Source organism: Candoia aspera, chromosome 2, assembly GCF_035149785.1.
Source record: "Candoia aspera isolate rCanAsp1 chromosome 2, rCanAsp1.hap2, whole genome shotgun sequence".
Taxonomy (NCBI): domain Eukaryota; kingdom Metazoa; phylum Chordata; class Lepidosauria; order Squamata; family Boidae; genus Candoia; species Candoia aspera.
Window position 1 is genome coordinate 107105894 of NC_086154.1, and position 21180 is coordinate 107127073.

The 21180-nt window shown below is 46.3% G+C and overlaps 1 protein-coding gene across 2 annotated transcripts in view; it reads right to left on the reverse strand.

Moving 5' to 3' along the window:
* The window catches only part of MGAT5B (alpha-1,6-mannosylglycoprotein 6-beta-N-acetylglucosaminyltransferase B), a 264796-nt gene that overhangs the window by 119871 nt on the left and 123745 nt on the right, over nt 1-21180 (reverse strand). For both annotated transcript variants that reach the window (XM_063296514.1, XM_063296515.1), the window contains exon 4: nt 3731-3843. In XM_063296514.1, coding sequence (XP_063152584.1) covers nt 3731-3843 — 113 coding nt within the window. The remainder of the gene's footprint in view (nt 1-3730; nt 3844-21180) is intronic.

Genomic DNA, 21180 nt, shown 5'->3' on the forward strand with positions numbered 1-21180 from the left:
AGTCATTGTTTACATACTGGGTGATTTCAGTGTAAAAGCTGGCAGCCAAGCAGAAACAGGCATCACTGGCAGCTTTGGACTTGGGGAGAGGAATGATGCAGGTGATTGTTTGGTTCAATTTTGCCATGAAAATTGTTTTTGAATCATGAATACCTGATTCAAAGAGCACAAGCATCGTGTATACCAAATAAACTGCACCATAATCAGACTGACTAAGTCCTAGGCAGCCACCCATGATCCAGTTCAATCCTCGCTGCCAAGACCTATCCGGGTGCCTATTGCAGTTCAGATAATGAATTGCTGGCTAAGATCAGAGTCAAATTATGCAACGTCAAAAAGACAGCACCACCAAAGAAGTTCGACATCACCCAAATATGTAATTGAGGTGAAAAATAGGTTTGAACTGCTGGATGCTGCTGAGAAGATGCCCGATGACCTGTGACAAGAAATGCAATTGACCATCACTGAAACAGCAGTTGAACACATGCAAGAATCCAGAGAAGAACCACAAGCGGCTCTCAGATGAAACCATCAGACTAGCCGAGCAAAGAAAAGCAGCCAAAGCAGCAGGCAAATGGGAGGAAACAAGGAGATTGAATGTGGATTTCCAAAGGGCGGCAAGGAAAGACAACAAAGTTTACTGGGACCAGCATTGCAAGCAGCTAGAAGACGACTGCATGAAGGGCCACACCAGGAATGCATTTGCGCAAGTCAAAAGGATTCGAACACCATTTACTGCTCATAAAAGCATCATCAGAAACAAGCAAGGGAAAGAACGGTCTGACCAACAAGGTGTCAAGAACAGATGGCGAGAATATACAGAAGAGCTGGATACCAGCAACAAAGAGGCCCAGCCTTCTCAGGATGATGAGGAAAGGGTAGCATAAATAGAACCAGGCATCCTTCAGGAAGAAGTCATGTAGGCAATGAGCCAACTGCCAAACAACAAGGCCCCAGGTGTTGATACCATTTCTGCAAAATTGCTGAGACCTGTACCACCCACAACCATCACACCCTTGTGCCAGAAAATTTGGAAAACGAACACCTGGCCTCAGGACTGGAAACAATCAGAGTTCATTCCATTGCCAAAAAAGGGCTACTCCAAGGATTGCTCCAATTACCACACAGTTGCCCTCATCCCTCATACTAGCAAGATTCTCCTTCAGATCATACAACAACATGTGGTGCTGACCATTGAAAGGGAATTATCAGATGTTCAAGCTGGATTCAGAAGGGGTCGTGGCACTTGTGACCATATTGCAAATCTACACCAGATCATGGAAAAATCTCAAGAATTTTAAAATAACATCTACATCCTGCTCTATTGATTACAAGAAAGCCTTCAATTGTGTTGATCATGACAAGCTGTGGAGAGCCCTAGAAGACCTAAGGGTGCCAGCACATCTGGTCAAGTTGATGCAGTTGCTGTACACAGATCAGGAAGCCACTGTGCAAACACCGTATGGAGACACTGATTGGTTCAGGATAGAGAACAGAGTGTGGCAAGGTTGCATTCTTTCACCTTTCTTATTCAACCTGTATGCAGAAGTGATCATAAGGAAGTAGAATTTAAAGAATCAAATTGGAGTAAAAATTGGAGGAAGGAACATCAACAATCTTTGATATGCTGACGACACAACTCTCCTCTCAGAAACCAAAGAAGGCCTGAAACATCTGATCAAAAGGATTAAAGAAGAAAGCAAGGAATTTGGTCTCTTCCTGAACATCAAAAAAATCAAGCTCATAACCACTGTGAGGAATAGAAACGCCAAAATAACAATTGACCATGAAGAGGCTGAATGGGTGTAAGAATTCACTTTCCTAGGATCACAGATTGATCAAAGCAGTGAATGCAGTTCAGAAATAAAGCATCGAATAGCACTGCACACTGCAATGATGAGCATGAATCAAGTATGGAAAAGCAAGGACATCAGCCTGGCAACTAAATGCAGATTAGTCCGTACTATTATGTTTCCCATAACTACCTATGTGTAAGGATTGCCTACCCTAATAGACTCAGACTCACAAGCAGGAACTTAATGATATCTGATTTATTAAAGAATAGTATGCAAATACAGAGAAAGCTGAGAATGAGCAAAAGCGCGCCAAATACAAACTAAAAACCCTCTGCACAAACGTAATCCCTCCCCTCGCCCGGCCGTTTCAAACTCCCCCTGCCCCCCCAGGTGCTGGTAACTGTCTTTGCTGATGTCCTGGGAAAGGAACCTTGAACACACGAGATAACCCAAACACATTCCAATCCAGCTGCCAACATATAACAATCCCACGAGATGGAATCCTCCTCCCCTCCCAAACGAAACACGCATCAGCCAAATGACATGCGAAACATTACGATGCAGCAGTAACATTGGAACGGTGAACGTGACACTATGGTTGCAAAAGTTGGACCATGAAGAAACTAGATAGGAGGAAAATCAACTTGTTCAAGGTGTGGTGTTGGAGAAGGCTCCTGTGCATTCTTTGGTCAGCAAAGGTGACAAACAAGCAAGTACTGGAGCATATAAAACCAGACATATCACTGATGGGCAAAATCACAAAATTCCGCCTTACTTATTTCAGTCATGTCATGTGATCAAACTCACTGGAAGAAGCAGTTATGCTTGGAATGGTCAGTGGTAAAAGGAAACAAGGCCACCAAAAACACAGTGGTTAGACACCATCAAAGCTGACACCAACCAGAGCATAACACAACTAAAGGAAGCCATACAAGATTGGAAAATGTGGAGAGAGCTGATCCATAGAATCACCAAGAATTGGACATGATTGAATGGATATCATCATCATTGTCCAAGTCTAGAATTAAAATATGTCTACAAGAATTTCGCCGTAACTATGTTCCCATTCATCTCTAGTCCAGATTGCCTGATGTAAGAAGATGGATTAGTAATTCTGATCTGTACAGAATCTGGACATGAAAGATGTTAACTTCTCAATACACTGATAGCCATGTGATCAGAAAGACACTACCTATGAACTACATTAGGAAATACAATGAGCAGAATACAGTAGATGAATGGCCAATAATCTCTGTGTGGATACAAGAGGAAGACAGAGGTGTGTTATATCGACCATAAATGAATAGAAGCCCTCAGGGTTTCTTTCAGCAAAAGACCATATTGGTTTCTTCTCATGTAACTACACTGTGCAGAGAAAGTTTCACTGATGGCCAAGCCAGTTGGGTGGATACTTAGAATTTAGGTTTTGTTTTATTTTGTTTAATTTTATTTGCACTTTTATCTAAAAGGCTATAAAATGTACAGATCTTCATGTTTGAACATGCTAATTCATATGCAAAGATATAGGCATAGACACCCTAATTTAGTAGAAGACATCTCATCACAGTTGGGAAGACTGTAACCAGGTCTGTGTGCTGCTGATAAGCAATTTCAAGCCATCACTTTCCATCCCACCTTTGACTAGAGAGCTTTCCAAATGGACTGTAGAACTCACATTCCTCTTTCTTGGATTCCACTATTTTAAATCATGCCCCTTAAGCTGGCATAGTGGCACAAAACATGGTAGATTTCCTCCATGTGAGAACATTACACCTTAATACTTAACCGCAGGGTTTGGGAAAAAATAAAAGGTAGCCTGGGTCTACACAGTCACTATAGCATGGGAGACTCCGATTCAGTTTATTCAGGGTACTGCATAGTAAACAAAGATTCCAGCTCCAGCCCATTCTTTTCACACCTGAGGGTGCTCTTACATTTTCCATTTAGGAGACTATTGCGAAGAATCTGATCCACCTTCACTGCAATGTCTGAGACATTCTGAGCAATTGCTTGAATCTTCTCCATCAGACCAGCTGCTGGATGGAACCTGGAAAAGAAAAAATAAGGAAATATAATTCATGTTTCATTCTTGGTGGGCAGCCCAGCTTGTCAGAAAGAGTAAAGAGGGCATTCTGCTCCTGAAACAACAGTTCTTCAAAGAAGAAAAGCCAACTGCTGGAAAAGAACAGCTTGGACGACCAGAAGGATGTTGGACCTAAAAGTGATGGATCTAAATTCCTATAATTTGCTGCCTGTAGGAAGAGTCTTATTTTTGAGGACAGCAGAACTGGACCAATGGCTAGTTTCTTTCTGGCCTTGCCCTCATCTTCTCCAAGCACTTTTTATTTCTTTGACCAACCTTATGTCATGAGTGCCGTTGAGCTAAAGTAATCAGCGCAATGGCACTCATGACAATGACAAGGAAATAGGTGAAGGGGTACAAGTTAAGTAGCCATCAACCCACAACGACTAACGGCTAACAAACAATAGATAAACGGATCACGGAGCCACCCAAGCCATCAGCAGCAATACCACGGGGATCGCCCAGCTGAAAGCAATCAGCAGAAGAATGAAAACCTGAGGATGGGCGATCCTAGAAACCCTCAACCAATGGCAGGGCAACGCATGGGACAAAGGGGGGTGACGTGACCGAGAGCGAGGGGGCGCTGACCGGCGCGGGGTATTTAAACCCCGCACCGGCGCGCTCCTGTCACTCTCAGCTTTTTCTAACAACGTTGTACCTATCCTGAAATAAACCAGAGCCTGCTTTGCAACCCAGTGTCTGAACGTTATTCAGAGGTAGGCAGCGCATGACATAAAGCTGAGAGTCATAAACTCAGCCTCGCCGAGCCCCACCGGACGACAACGAGCCGCGGGAGGAGTAGACGGCGAGAAGACCAGCAAGATGAGGCCGGAACGGCGCGGGCAAGGAGGGCGAGCCGCGCGGCAAGAGACAGAGGAGGACCGACCGAGGCCAGAGGCACCGCGGACTCCCGGAGCCATGGACGCCCGCCCCACCCGACCCGAGCCTCAGCTCCAACCCCAAGGGGAGATGGCGACGGAGGCAACCCGACCGCGGGAGGGAGCAGCACGACTTCCGAAACCAGCGGAGGACCCCGCGCCCCACATCGCACCCCAGCAACGGGCGTGGAGCGACAGCCCCACGGTGCTCGACACGGAGGAGGACGACGGAGACACCCATCAGACGGAGGAGGAAGCGGACCCGCGGCGGAGGGACGATGAACCCCCCCCCCCCGAGGACGCGCCAACGGAACCGGCCCCAGCGGCGGTGCGGGCTGTGGACGAGGAGGCACGAGCTGAACTCGCGGCCATGCGGGCTCAGCTGACGGAACTCCGGACCATGCTCCAGGCGCTTATGCCCCCCGCGCCACCCAATGACGTCCCCGCACAAGCCCACACCCCGAGCGAAGCACCGAACCCACACGAGCCAGCGGAAAGCCAGCAGACGGCACAGGCGGCCGACACCACATCCCGGGAAGCGAGAGGCGGGGCCGCGCAAAACGCCCGGGCCCCAAAGGACTTCCCCATCTTCTTCGATGGGACCCCCTCAAAACTCTCGTTTTTCGTCACCAACGCTAGGGAGTTCATGGGGAGGCACGGACACTCCTATGACTCCGAGGCCGACAAGATCGGCGCCGTGGCGATCAAACTCCAAGACAGGGCGGCGGACTGGTACGTCCAACTGTACGAGTCCAGCTCCCCCGCCCTCGCCACCTTCCCTGCTTTCATCAACGAGATGAAAAACTATTTCGAAGACCCCCTAGCCAAAGTACGGGCGAAAAGCGCACTCCAGAGACTTAAACAGGGCGCACGCACGGTCCCTGACTACGCCCTGGAGTTCAAAGCCCTCGCGGGAAAGGTCTGCGACTGGTCTGAGACCACCCTGCTGGAAATCTTCAAAAAGGGGCTCAACCGCGACGTTCTCCAATGGGCCCTCTACCGCGACGACCCAGAAACGTTACACGGGTGGATCCACCTCGCGGGGAAAGCCGAACACGCGCACCGCACCTTCCTTATGACAACCACGGAAGACACAAACTACGTCGGGAAAAAGGTACCCGCACCACACGGGGGGATGGCCGGCCCCATATACCCTAAAAAGAAGTTCAACCGGGAGCCCTGCGGGAGGTGTGGCAAATTAGGGCACAAGACGGCGGACTGCTTCGCCAACCGACCGCCGACCAGCGCGCCCAAGCCCGCCCCGAAAATTAGCCCCAAACCACCCAACCCGGGGCCGCCCCCTCACCGCCGAATGACCGTGGCCACAGCGACACCGGAAGAGGGCTGGGACGCTTACTGGGGAGAAGAGGACAATACCGACCCCGACCAGCCGGCGGGAAATGCTCCCCGCTTGCCCTGAAACGCGTGGCGAGGCAGGCGGCGGGACAGCAACGCGAACCACCTCAACGAAACGACAAAAGCTCCGTAATATTGGCAGCAATTCAACTCTCTGCCGGCAACGGAGCCACCACGGCCGCGGCACTAGTGGACTCGGGGTGCTCAAAAAACCTTATCCACCCCGACCTAGTCGCCAAACTCGAACTCCGCTGCTTCCCCCTCCCCACGCCGCTGGCATTCCACCAGCTGGACGGCTCCACAGCGGGGGGGAAACCAGCCACGCTACAAACCGAGCCGGTCACCCTGCAAATGGGCACTCACACCGAGCGCACATCGTTCGTAGTCACGCCCATCGGACGGCCCATTGCAGTCCTGGGGATGCCATGGCTCGCGAAAAACAACCCGCGGATCAACTGGGCGACCCGCACCTTCACATTCGGCGACGGCGAGTATCGAGCACCAGTACCAGCTGGCAAAAGCAACCCCACGGTAGGACGAGCGGAGGCGACCACACAAGACAACGCCGCTACCACTGCAGACCTACCGGAACAATACGCCGACTTCTCCGAGGTCTTCGGAGAAGCAGAGGCAGACCAACTACCCCCCCACCGCAAGACGGATTGCCGAATCGACCTACTGCCCGACGTCCCCCTACCTAGACCAAAGATCTATTCGATGACCCCGAAGGAGATGGCAACCCTCCGGGAGTTCATCGATAAAAACCTAGACAGGGGATTTATAGAGCCAGCATGCTCACCGGTCGGAGCCCCCGTCCTATTCCGGGAGAAGAAAGACGGGACCCTACGGCTCTGTACCGACTACCGGGGCCTAAACGCGGCTTCCCTGTCCAACAAATACCCCTTACCCCTGGTGAAGGACATGCTCGCCCACCTGTCCACGGGCAAAGTCTTTTCCAAATTGGACCTGCGCGAGGCGTACTATCGCATCCGAATCAGGGAGGGGGACGAATGGAAGACGGCGTTCAACTGCCCCCTAGGCGCTTTCCAGTACAAGGTACTGCCCTTCGGACTCGCGGGGGCCCCTGGGGTGTTCATGCAGCTCATCAATGAGGTACTGCATGAACATCTGTTTAAAGGGGTCCTGGTCTACATCGACGACGTCCTTATTTACACAAAAACATACGAGGAACACGTAACCTTAGTCAGGCAAGTCCTCGACAAGCTCAGAAGGGCGCAGCTCTATGCAAAGCCCACAAAGTGCGAGTTTCACAAAGACCGCCTAGACTATTTGGGGTATCGAATCTCCGGGGACGGCATCGAGATGGACCCCGCAAAAGTCGAAGCGGTACTAAACTGGGAGCGGCGCTGACCGGCGCGGGGTATTTAAACCCCGCACCGGCGCGCTCCTGTCACTCTCAGCTTTTTCTAACAACGTTGTACCTATCCTGAAATAAACCAGAGCCTGCTTTGCAACCCAGTGTCTGAACGTTATTCAGAGGTAGGCAGCGCATGACACCTTATCTCTGAATTGCTTTCTCCCACCCCACTGATAATTTGAATGTCATTCACCAGTCTCAGGTGGTTTCACTTTTAAAAAAATATATACACTTAAAGCCACTGCAAACATAAACCTGAGAAAAGGTAAAAGCCAGAACTATGTGCCTGCAAACACATAAGCTCTGTGGTACACTTGCCAGGAAGATATGACCATATTGACTGAGTAACCAATAAACACAGAGTAGCAAAAATTAATTGGCTTCCATGTAACACGTGAAACCCACCTGCCACCCCAAAGAAGGGTAAGCACAACAGCTGTTTCCAATGGCATGCTAAGCCAGAATTCTGTTCACAATTTGTCCACAATGAAGCTTCACAGGGATAAGCACATTTCAATAGCTTATTGGCATTTTGTTTCAGGCTGAGTTTATTACGTTTTAAGTTTATTATATGTATTAATTCAAAGTAACTTTTATATCCCACTCTTTGGTCACAAAGAGGCTGCAACATTTCAGTGTAACATCTGGCTTGTATCTTTGGACCAGATCTATAAACAATTGTTGCTAATTACATACCATCCTTCATTTTAATTCCTTTAATGAAAAGGAAACATGAGTTATTAACTCACTACTGCAAGCAATGGTTTTGCAGTCCAGATCTGGTGGCCTCAAGCTTGTATTAATTTCATTGCATATTGTATTTGCAATCTGTGTATTTGAGATACCTATTGCAGTCTCATGCATTGCTGGCCTATTTAGTTTGATTTAAAAATAAATCTTTTTTCATCTATCAGAGAACGTCAGCCAACCCTCACCCCGCTTCTTTTATTTACAGCAAGATTTTTTTTAAAAAAGTTCACTGCATAACAGGTTGCATCCATTTCTTCACTGCCAGAACATCCGCAGGGGGAGTCAAAACATATCAAGATGGTGGCTGAGACCATTGGTCACATGGTCATGACTTCTATCTTGATCTTTCCAACATGTGCGCATACACACACACACACACACACACACACCCCTCTGGTAGGTACCATGCTTTCTCCAGGAGAAGGGATGTTTCCCCTCTATTTGCAGAGCAGCAAAGTAAAACTCCTGTTCTTTGTTACAGTTCTAATATTGGAAGAAATGCTGTACTGACCTCAGTAAAGATAATGGTTCAACTAACTTGAGAATGATGTTAAGGTGCTGGGCTAGAAACCAGGAGTCTGTGAGTTCTAGTCCCACCTTAGGCATGAAAGCTGGCTGGGTGACCTTGGGCCAAACAGTCTCTCTCAGCCCAACTCACCTCACAGGGTTGTTGTTGCGGGGAAAATAGGAGGAAGAAGGAATATTAGGTATGTTCCCTGCCTTGAGTTATTTATAAAAATAATAAAGGCAGGATAAAAATAAAATAAAATAAAATATAACAGTATTTCCCATGGAATCTCACAACAACAGCATGAACTGGCTGTTTTGATCTGAACTGGCTGTCTGCACCTCAGCAAGATGGCTTCAGGAGAGGGAACTATTGAAATTATTACAAAGTTGTATAATTAAGGCTGCAATTTTTATTTATGCACAAGTGGTTTAGAAATAGCAATAAAGAATCTATTCAATCATTTGTAAGGAAGCTGTAGGGGCTACTTTAAAGTTCAAGTACTTAACTGTAAAGCCTTATTGATGACTTACTCAGAAATGTCCCATTGTTTCCCTGGGGCTTGCTGCCAGAGAACTGGGTGTTTTTCCCCATTATTCTTTATAGATATTGTGGAAAAATGGGCACAAACTGAATAATTCTGAATTATATATTTGACTATATTTTAAAATTAAATTTTAAAATATAGTGATATGTTAAAAAATAATAGGCTCCATTCTATTGATAAGTCTTAGGGCAATTGTATTATTTTTAACTTGCCAAATATAATACTAATGAAAAAGCAGATATTGCTTCAAAAGCCTGCAATTCTACTTGCCAGGGTGTAAGCCTCATTGAACACGATTTTCAATAAACAGTCCTAAGTAGGAGTGTACTCTAAGTACTGTAGAAACCACAGCTAGGAATGCTGTAAGATATGTAAATGAGGGAAGTATACATTTGCACTTTTACAACAAACTCAAGCTGGAGAGTTTCTGTATTCCTCTCCTTTGTTTCCACTCCTTTTGTTTTTAATTCAGGGCTTGCTTTATTATCATTAGCAGCAGCAGCAGTAGTAGTAGTACATAGACAGCAAAGGGCCTTTGCACAGCTTTGTGTTGTGCACCAATTACGCCCTTTCCTGGATCGGGAGGCCCTTCGGACAGTCACCCCTGCCCTTGTTATCCCCCCATATAGACTACTGCAATGCGCTCTACATGGGGCTACGCTTGAAGAGTATCCGGAAGCTTCAGCTGGTCCAGAATGCAGCTGTGCGGGCTATTTTTGGTGCCCCTAGAAAGGCACATATAACACCTTTGCTTCACGAGCTGCACTGGATACCAGTTTGCTTCCGGGTCCAATTCAAGGTGTTGGTTATCACCTTGAAAGCCCTACATGGCATGGGACCGGGTTACCTGAGGGACCGCCTCTTCCCCGCATCATCAGCCCGTCCTACCCGGTCATGTAGAGAGGGCATGCTGCGGACCCTGTCTGCAAGAGAATTCCATCTGGCGGGGTCCAGGAGGCGGGCCTTCTCTGCAGTAGCACCCGCCCTTTGGAACATCTTGCCCCTGGAGGTGAGATTAGCCCCATCACTCCTAGCCTTCCAGAGGAAGTTGAAGACTGGCTCTGCCACCAGGCTTGGGGCAGGGAGGAGAATCGCCATACTCGAGGTTGGCTAGTGCCTTGAAGTGCCCCTCCTACATAATGACTGAAGGAGATCACAGCCATCTGGATTTTATCAGATGGGGTAGTTGAGAAATTGTTTTAGAGGGGTTTTATTGGAATTTTGTTATATATTGTTGTTCTATATTGTAAACCGCCCAGAGTCCCTCCAGTCGGAGGAGATGGGCAGTGACAAATTTTATAAATAAATAAATACCCCATGTCATGGATATACATTTCGGGAAGTGGGCGGGGGGGGCAACATGGCACATCATCCTCACTGGGCTCAGCTCCCATTCCGGGCTGGGCTGCCAAGCCAACTGGTGTCACCAGACACCCACAAGTACCAATCCGACAAAACACTTTTGGGGTGGTTGAGACACTTTCAGTTTCATTCAGGGGCTGTCATGTTCCCATTCCAATGTCTGGTTAACATTGTAACGTTTCACATGTCTTCTTTTATTCCGTGTTCCTTCGCCCGGGGTTTTTCCATTCCTTCGCCCTCCGTTGTTTGGAGGGCTTGGAATGCATGTTTGGGTTTGCGCTCCTGTTCAAGGTTACTTTCCCAGGCGCGTCTAACAGCTTCTAGCACCTGGGAGGGGGAGCGTTCTGACGGGCGATGGGGCGGGATCTGCTTTCAAGCAAAGCTTTTAAGTTTGTATTTGGCGCGCTTTTGCTCATTCTCAGCTTTCTCTGTATTTGCATACTATTCCTTTAATAAATCAGTTATCTTTAAGCCCGAGCTTGTGAGACTGAGTATTTGGGTTTAGGCAATCGTTACATAAAGCTGAGAATGATTTTATCCATTTACCGCTAGCCCCATCCAATCATTGGATAAGAGGGAACGCTAGCGATGACAGAACCTCAACTTCGCGCAAGTGAGGGAAGCGAAGAAGAGCGGGAGGCGGCCAAAAGTCGGCCAGTGCTAACTTCGAGAGCGCAAAGAGCAGCACGTCGGGAGTTGCGAGATATCCAATTGGACGAGCTGCTGATATCCATGCAGGAGAGTCTCAGGAGTGAACATAGAACTGTCATGGAAAGAGTACAGGGGAGGGGGTCTCCACAATTGACCTGGGAGCATGAAGTCCCCTTGTCACCGCGGGTGGTGGTAACCAACCAACCCTCGGAGGAGCCGGTCACTCCGGCCCGTATGAGGGCATTAGAAGATAAAATGGATTTAATAGTGACGATCCTCAAGGATCTACCCAAAGAGGATCTACCCAGAGAGGTAGAGCCCACCCCGGAGGATTGGGAGGAAGAGCCGTCACAGTACCCCAGGCATAGTACCATGTCGACCCGGGGGAGAAGCAAGATTCGATCAGACCGTCAAGGGGGGGAGCGAGAGGCAAGACCTCCTAGGGATCGACCACCCATGGGGGCTCGGCGCACGCTGACATTCGCGGCACCGCCACAGCCAGCTGAGCCGGCAAGAACCTTCCCACCATTTGGAGTGAAGTTCGATGGGGATCCCACAACGCTCTCCTTCTTTATTACCAATGCCAAGCACTACATTGAAGATTGGGGTCGAAACTTTCGGTCTGAACATGGCAAGGTCAATTTCATTGCCAACAAGCTGAGAGGAAAGGCAGCGGATTGGTATGTGCAACTATGCCAAGCTGAGGCAACTGAGTTAGAGGACTTCGATGACTTTTTGTGGGCACTTAAAGAGCATTTCGAAGACCCCCTAGCTCAAGAAACGGCCAAAAATGACCTGCGGAAAATCTACCAAGGGTCCCTCTCAGTTGCCAAATATGCGTTGGAGTTTAAAGCTTTGGCAGGAAAAGTGGAAGACTGGTCCGAGCCAACAATCATCGAATTGTTCAAGCAGGGGCTTGAACCTGAAATCCTTCGATGGGCTCTGGGAAGAGATGACCCTAAAACGCTATATGGGTGGATTCAGTTGGCAGGAAGCGCAGAAAATGCCCTACGAACCTATGCCCATACCAAAGAGCTTAGACAAACACGTCTCGCTAGAGGGGCGCGCACATCTGGACTTGCCAGCCGCCCCAAACCGAAAACCTGGGAAGAAGAGAGGGAACAACGGTTCTCCAAGGGTCAGTGCCTCCGATGTGGGAAAGAAGGGCATCGAGCCACGTCGTGCCCGAGACGCCGTCCAGAGGAACGACAGACGAAACCCACGGTAAAGACGTCTGCTCCTGTGCCACCGCGGAAACTGAAGGCAGCCCTCGCGGAACTGGACCCCTCCGACCTACCCTTCGGGGAAGAGGAGGAAGAGTTGCTGTTCGAGCAGCCGGCGGGAAAAGCCTACCACCTGCCCTGAAGGGCGCCCTAGGGCAGGTGGAAGAAACCGGGCGTAACCATGATTCGGTGAGTGGAAACTTCCCCACACTGACTGTTAAAGTTAAACTGAGCTCAAAAACCAAAACAGTGGAAGTGTGGGCCATGCTAGACTCGGGTTGCTCCCGTTCCCTAATGCACCCTGATGTAGTAGCGGCTCTGGAACTGCCCACGTTCCCTTTGCCAAGACCCATGATTTTCACCCAATTGGATGGAACTATGGCGGGAGGGAAAGCAGTCAATCTTTCTACGGGACTGGTCGCCTTGCAGATGGGCTCCCATCAGGAAAAGCTGCCATTTGTGGTAGCTCCAGTGGGGGGTCCTCTGGTAATCTTGGGGATGCCTTGGTTTGTGCAACAAAACCCTTTCATCAACTGGCTACATAGAACTGTGACGTTTGCAGATGGATTTTATAAAGTACCCGAAAAGGACCTACTGGAGGACATGGAGGGTGGAGGGGTAGCGTATACCACTGTACAAACGCTTCAACCTCTTGAGGGACTACCCAATCAGTATCAGGAGTTTGCTGAAGTATTTGGGGAAAAGGAAGCGGATCGCTTACCACCCCACCGGAAAACGGACTGTGCCATTGAATTTTTACCAAATGTAAAATTGCCTCACCCAAAAATATACCCCATGTCTCCCAAAGAGCTTACCACGCTAAGGGAGTTCATCGACAAAAACCTGGCTAGAGGTTTCATTGAGCCGGCAAATTCCCCGGTAGGAGCTCCTGTCCTATTTCGGCCAAAAAAGGATGGGTCTTTAAGGCTTTGTACCGATTTCCGCGGGCTCAATGCGGTCTCAATATTAAATAAATATCCTTTGCCCCTGATCAAAGATATGTTATCACATCTGGCCAGGGGCAAAATTTTCTCCAAACTGGATTTGAGAGAAGCTTATTTTCGCATTCGCATAAGGAAAGGGGATGAGTGGAAAACAGCGTTTAACTGTCCTCTTGGGGCTTTCCAATATAAGGTCTTACCATTCGGTTTGTCTGGGGCACCTGGGGTTTTTATGCAACTAATCAATGAGGTCTTGCATGACCACCTATTTAAGGGGGTACTGGTATATTTGGATGATGTATTGATTTATACTGAAACCATGTCAGAACATATCCACTTGGTGAGTCAGGTACTGGCTAAGTTGAAAAAGGCAGAGTTGTACGCCAAATTGTCAAAATGTGCATTTCATCAGTCGCAAATTGATTACCTAGGGTACCGAATTTCAGCTCAGGGCATTGAAATGGACCCTGCAAAAGTAGAAGCTATTGTAGCATGGGAGCCTCCCCGTACCAGGAGACAATTACAAAGTTTCCTTGGATTCTCTAATTTCTATCGGGCATTCGCTCAAAATTTTGCAGAAATCGCCCTCCCCCTTACTGAACTGTTAAAAACTAAAGGACAGGGGGATACGCGACGTTCAAAGAACCCAGGCGCACTCCTTAAATGGACTCCAGCCTGTCAGCGAGCGTTCGAAGCGCTCAAACAAATCTTCACCACAGAACCAATTTTACAGCATCCAAACCCCTCTAAACCTTTCGTTCTACAAGTAGACGCTTCGGATTTTTCCATAGGAGCAATTCTACTACAAGCTGACCAATCTGGCGCTTTAAAACCCTGTGCCTACCTCTCTCGCAAATTCACTGAAACAGAGAGAAGATGGCACGTTTGGGAAAAAGAGGCTTTTGCTGTAAAAACGGCTTTAGAAACATGGCGACACCTATTGGAAGGCACTTCAATCCCTTTTGAAGTCTGGACTGACCATAAAAACCTGGAAGCTCTAAGCACCAGTCGAAAACTCAGTCCCAAACAGCTCCGCTGGGCTGAGTTTTTCAGCCGCTTCGACTTCACCCTTAAATTTATACCAGGCAAGAAAAACTTTTTAGCTGATGCACTCTCACGCAGACCCCAAGATGCTGGCCCAGGGCCAACGGTCCAAGGTACCGTCTGGACCGACAAACAATTAAGTTTGGCAGCAGTCACTCGCAGCCAGACCCGAGCGCAAGCAAATCAGCCTCCAGCCGCTTTGCCTTCCAGCCGCTCGCCACACTTGTCAATTCCTTCCGATTTGCAACAACAGTTGCTTTCCCACCTTAAAACAGATACTTGGTTGCAAACCAATAGACACATTTTAACTTTCACCGATGGTTTTGCCTGGCGCAACGATCGTCTCTATATCCCCGAGGCAATGCGAAAAACCATCCTCCAGCGCTGCCACGATGACAAGCTAGCTGGACACTTTGGCTACGTAAAAACCTTACACCTTGTTCGCCGGCAATTCTGGTGGCCAACTTTACTCAAGGATTTAAAGGAGTATGTCACTGCATGCCCTGTATGTGCGGCGATCAAGCGCAAACCAGGGAAACCCCAAGGTCTCCTTCAACCTGTTGCCACTCCATCTGTCCCTTGGCAGGACATCTCCATGGACTTTATTGTTGATCTACCCCCTAGTCAACGTAAAACTGTCATTTGGGTCGTCAAGGACTTTTTCTCCAAACAAGCCCACTTTATCCCCTGCGCTTCTATCCCCACCGCCCAACAGCTGGCACGCCTCTTCCTCATCCACGTCTACCGCCTCCACGGTATCCCCGCCCGTTTGGTGAGTGACAGAGGTACACAATTTACGTCACAATTTTGGCGGGCATTTTTAAAACTTTTAGGTACAAAACAGTCGCTTTCCACCGCCTGGCATCCGGAAACGGACGGATCTACAGAGGCGGTTAATTCTACATTGGAACAATATCTCAGGGCTTTTGTTAACTACCAACAAGACAACTGGGTCGATTTACTCCCATTTGCTGAAGTCGCTTACAACAATTCCGTTCATCAAACCACTGGCCAAGTTCCTTTTAAAACAGTTTTCGGACGTGACTTTGTTCCTATTCCTGAACTTCCTCATCCTCAACCGCTACCAGCCACCCTTGCTGAATGGGCAGATTCTCTTAAAGACTCCTGGTCTAATATTCTACTGGCTCTTAACCATGCCCAGGCTACCTATAAACGCCATGCCGATGCAAAGCGTTCCCCGGAACCATCCTTTGTGGTCGGGGATAAAGTCTACTTATCAACTAAATTTATTAAGTCTCCACAACCGTCTAAGAAACTTGGCCCTAAATTTGTCGGCCCTTTTCCAATTGTTGCTCAGCTCAACCCTGTTACATTTAAACTTGATTTGCCCCACAACCTTAAACGTTTGCACCCTGTTTTCCATTGTAGTTTACTCAAACACTGCCTGTCGTCGGACCGTTGGCATCCACAACCCATTCCTCCACCTCCCCTCATGATTGACAACCAGCAACACTTCGAAGTGACATCAATCCTCGACTCCCGCCGCCTCCGCTCCCGTTTGCAGTACCTCGTCCGCTGGAAACATTTCCCTCATCCTGAATGGGTGGCTGCTCCAGACGTCCATTCCCCTCATCTCGTCACCCAATTCCACTCTGCCTATCCTGACAAGCCGGGTCCTTAGTTTCTTTTGGGGGGGCAATATGTCATGTTCCCATTCCAATGTCTGGTTAACATTGTAACGTTTCACATGTCTTCTTTTATTCCGTGTTCCTTCGCCCGGGGTTTTTCCATTCCTTCGCCCTCCGTTGTTTGGAGGGCTTGGAATGCATGTTTGGGTTTGCGCTCCTGTTCAAGGTTACTTTCCCAGGCGCATCTAACAGCTTCTAGCACCTGGGAGGGGGAGCGTTCTGACGGGCGATGGGGCGGGATCTGCTTTCAAGCAAAGCTTTTAAGTTTGTATTTGGCACGCTTTTGCTCATTCTCAGCTTTCTCTGTATTTGCATACTATTCCTTTAATAAATCAGTTATCTTTAAGCCCGAGCTTGTGAGACTGAGTATTTGGGTTTAGGCAATCGTTACAGGGGCTGTGTCTGCCCATTCTCCATGCAGCACTAAAAACACCATTTCTGTAATTTTGTCTTTTCACCTGCTGTTTGAAGGTGTTGTTTTGTTTTGTTTTGTTTTGTTTTAATTTCTAGTAGTTGGCTACAGCTCATCCCTGTCCTAACCCCCAATCCACAGAAATTGGCCAGTGCAGAATAAGGCACCTTGAAACATTTGTGCTTAAATTCAGTACTGGGAGAACACAAAGATTTTCTTCCCCTTCCCCTGCCTTCTGCAATACCAACCTGCTCCTGTCCCTGCAAAAAAATTAAAAAGCCTGTAGAGGGATTCTTTCTAGATTTCAGAGAGGAGGAGGAATTACTCAATTGGAAAAATCTGGTCCAGCTCATCCCAGCTTCTCCCCTTGAGACATTTCACAGTTGGTACTTGGGATTTTAGTACAGGAGAAAGGTATAACTTATCTGAGGCAAGGAATAAAATGGCACCTTCTCTCCTATTCTTTGGTTGGCATGGAAATCTTTCTTCAACCCCAATGATAAGACAGTGACCTCTGCAGAAAGCAGGCAATTTTAGGCAGTGCAGAGCAAGGCCCATGTTACCCCATCCTCTACTGTCAAAGCTTCCTACTCTGCCCAGAATCTGCTGACTGAGGTGACTGCCTCCATATGCCTAATAGCAGGGCTGGCCTTGAATATCTAAACTTGCCTTCTGCTCATATAACATCACTGAATAGAGACAATGTTTTTTTTTTGCTTCCAAATTGCTTTCACTTCTACTTTAACACTGAAAATTCCTTGGGCATCATTAATGTCTATAAAGGCTGGGGGAAAAAATTGAAGACATCTCTCCCTACACTGTATTTACGGTATCTCAATTTCCCTAACTTCCAATGATTAGGCAATAATTGCAATGCACACAGCTACCTTAACTCACTGTCACATATATGGATGGCCTGGAGACAGCTTTTCAGAATCAGAACCTAGCCTACGATGTTCCTGGGCATCTCATGGACCAGCAGAAACTGTCTGTGTCCCATCAAGCCAACTGCAGCCCACCAGCCACATATTGCAGCTTGCCGTGTGTTTCTCTTTCTAGGTTAGCATTTGCAATTCCAGGAGCCAGCAATACAAGAAGATCCATTTTTTCCCCTGTATTGGCCATCATACATGGCTGATAGGCTGTGTGATGGGTCAGAAGCACTGCATTCCTCTTCTATTCCCTGTATTTCCTGTAACAGGAAACTTACAATAAATAATTGCTTACAGAAGACTTGTAACAGACTCCCATCCATCTCAACCTTATAAACTTCTATATATTAAAAGAAAGCTACAGGACAGGGAAGGAGTACAGTGAGGAAGGCAAAGGCCAAACAATTATTGAGACTTATTCCTTATTTATATACCGAGTTAGCTAATGTGAAACAAAACATCTACAATATGGACTTCAACCAAGGTAGACCTCTTAGCAGAAACAAAAGTTAATAGGATCTCTGTATGAACCCATAGGATATTCAGCCTTTCCTGTAACTTTTCCATGGTGCTGCCCTAATTTGTCTGAGTATTCAATTTGTTATCTGTATGCTTCTGTTTTCATTTTTTTTAAAACTCAATTCTATGTTGCATAAGTTCAACAAACTTGGATGGATTTGAGTTGTACAAATATTGTTGGATTGACTGTTGTAAAACTCTAACAGAAATTGTTCTAAACACTGGGATATCAACAACAGTTGTGCAGATAGGCAAACTTGAGTAAATGAATTTGGACATGGCACAGTGCCATAAGTATCTAAATAGTTGTACCTCTACCTATACAACTGTCAATGGTACAGGGCTATAAGATTGAAAGGTTGGCCATCTCCGATCAGTGGAGTTCCTCATGAAAACCAAAGGGTTTCTGCTTCTTAACAGGTTGATTGGAGGAACACAGAACAACAAGCATAGCTTCAAGGTGTAGCATTTAGGATAGGAAGTCAATATGGTTCAATAATTAATATGTTGGCCCAGTTCTACAAAAATCCTAATTAAAAATCTCAACTCAGTTGTTGCTTTTTGGAGCAAGCTATCTCTCACTTTCCCATTTGTAAAACTAGTCCAATCATTATCTACTTTTCAGAGTGGCTTTCCTGAAGAAAGGGCCGGACAATTCCAATGGGCTTAATAGACTAAGTGCTAAATGCTTCTTACATGGAGAAGTAGGTGCCACAAACTTCCCACAGCTCCTGCTTTTCTGAGAACAAATGAGGAAGGGGCACTTTGTTCTAAAGAACAAAGAGGGCAAAGGCAGATGAAGAGGTTGCATCTATTACACAGAGAACCAAAGGGAAAAAGAATAAAAATTCTAAATGAAATTCTATTATTCTGGGCACCTAATTATGTTTGGCATAGCTATCTTGAGTGCAGAAGATGGTTTCCATTCCAAAATGATAGGGATACTTAAAAGATTGAAGTCCAGCTTCAAAAAGTAAAACATAACAGGAATGATTGATTAAAATGCCAAAGACTTTTTCCAAAGAGTGGCATATATTAAATGAAATTTAACTGCTTCTGGGTGCCAGTGCAAATTTACCAAAGGAGGAAAAGAAAGGAGAGTGCAGTCTAGATGTTAAAGGACATTAAAGAAAGGAGAGTGCAAGCTAGCTGGGATGTTTGCAGGTCTGCCTGTCAAAGTGCTGTTGTTCTGGCACCTTGTCCATTACCTAAAATATTCAATAGGGTTAGAATTAGAGGAAGCTGCATTTCCAATAAAATGTAGCACAAAAACTACGTTTACCAAAAACCATTCCAATGGGCTCCCATTTGGCAGCTAAGTTATGGGTTGGGAGCAGGCTAAGCTAGTCCCCTTATCTTTTGTGACTGCCAGCCCATAGCCATTCTATTTAGGAAGCTAAACCTAGAGTAAAGAGTAAGACAGGAAGAGAGTAAAGTTAGAGTAAGGAATAAGAAACATTTCCTGCTTAAATTATACATGGAAATCCCTGATATATGGAAGTCCCTAAAGCTGAAATCTTGTGGACGCTGGCATGGCAGTAATTCCCATTAAACTCCCTGGAAAATTGCATTTAAGTAAATATGGTTGGAATGAAAGTGTAGGTGCTTGAATTGTCATGCAAAAGGGTAGAGTGATGAATCCCCAATTACATCTGTTTCTAAAAATGTTTAAATGAAGATCTTTCTGTAGCTATGTTTTTTTACACTTAAAAAAAGCAATTGAAATTACTAAAGAAAACTTTTGTTTGACCATACATAAAATAAAATGAAATCCTTTGACAATAAAAAAAGATTGTAGCATATTAGGATCCTGTGTAATCATATTAGGTAAAATATTAGGGTTGAAGCTGATTCAAACTTGCTCAGCCAGATGTTCACTTGAGCAAGCCATTTAGATTTACCTGCCGTGTACATGAAAAGCATTATCAAACATTCAGGAGTGTCTGCATGGATGTGGATAGCTACAGTATATATGGATATCAATAAATAGGGAATTGACCAATCATGAATTTGGAGTAAAACTCAGATCAGCGTTGAGGCTATAAACTTTCTTTCAGAATGGATTTGCTATTTCCACTGAAACATTTGAAGTGGAATACTGCAGAAGACCCTGCTTCATCTGTCCTTATATTGTGGCCCTAAGACTATCGGGATTAAGTATCTGGAGTGTATGTCTAAAGCAGGGTTTCTCAACCAGGGTTCTGTGGAACCCTAGGGTTCTGCGAGAGTTCACTAGGGGTTCCCCGGAAGATCAGGATTTATTTAAAAAATTATTTCAAATTCAGGCAACTCACATTAAAGAGATAAGTTTTATTCTTTATTTTTAGTTTAAGAACACTGTTCATGCATATATACAGGCTTAGACATGAAACCAATATAATAATTTTGTAACTTCTGGCCTGTATTTGAGCCTGAATGTGCAGGGGCTCCCCGAGGCCTGAAAAATATTTCAAGGGTTCCTCCAGGGTCAAAAGGTTGAGAAAGGCTGGTGTAAACTAAGTAACCAGAAAGTAAAACTGAAGGAGAATATTTTTGCAAATAAGCTAAACTTTGTAGGGCTATCTTCGATTAACTGGGGGGGGGGGAAGCCTTCTGATTTCAAGTCTCTTCTATTTAAGTGTTAGATTTGTTCCTGAACAGATCAGTGAACCTGAAGAATGGAATTTAAAATACCTCAAGGCGAAACCAAAAACCCAAAACCTCTCAACCTCTGGTTTTATGAATCTTCACAGCTTGAGCTCTTGATTTAAAAGCCTTTCTCTGGCAGCAGCTAAGGTGGTTTATGGCTGCTATTATTGACCATTCATATTATAAGAGGAGAACTAGACATCTGAACTAACTCCACCTCCCATTCTATCTAAAATCATAAAATCAGATTCCACTGCAAAAATTGAGCTATTCCAAAGAATGGAAGCAAGATGATATCCTGTATCTGGCATTATGTATGCCAGCAGTCCTATTACCACATACTTATTGGGACTTAACTATTGAGCTAACTGGTATTAGACGCCACAAAAAATAATCAAATAATCAGCACTGTCTTCAGCAGGGAGGAGACTTTTTAGCTGGAAAATGAGTTATCCTTCGAATCAGGCGTAATGGTCAAGATTCCCATCTGCTATAAAACTGCTGCACTCAGCTAAGTCCTGTT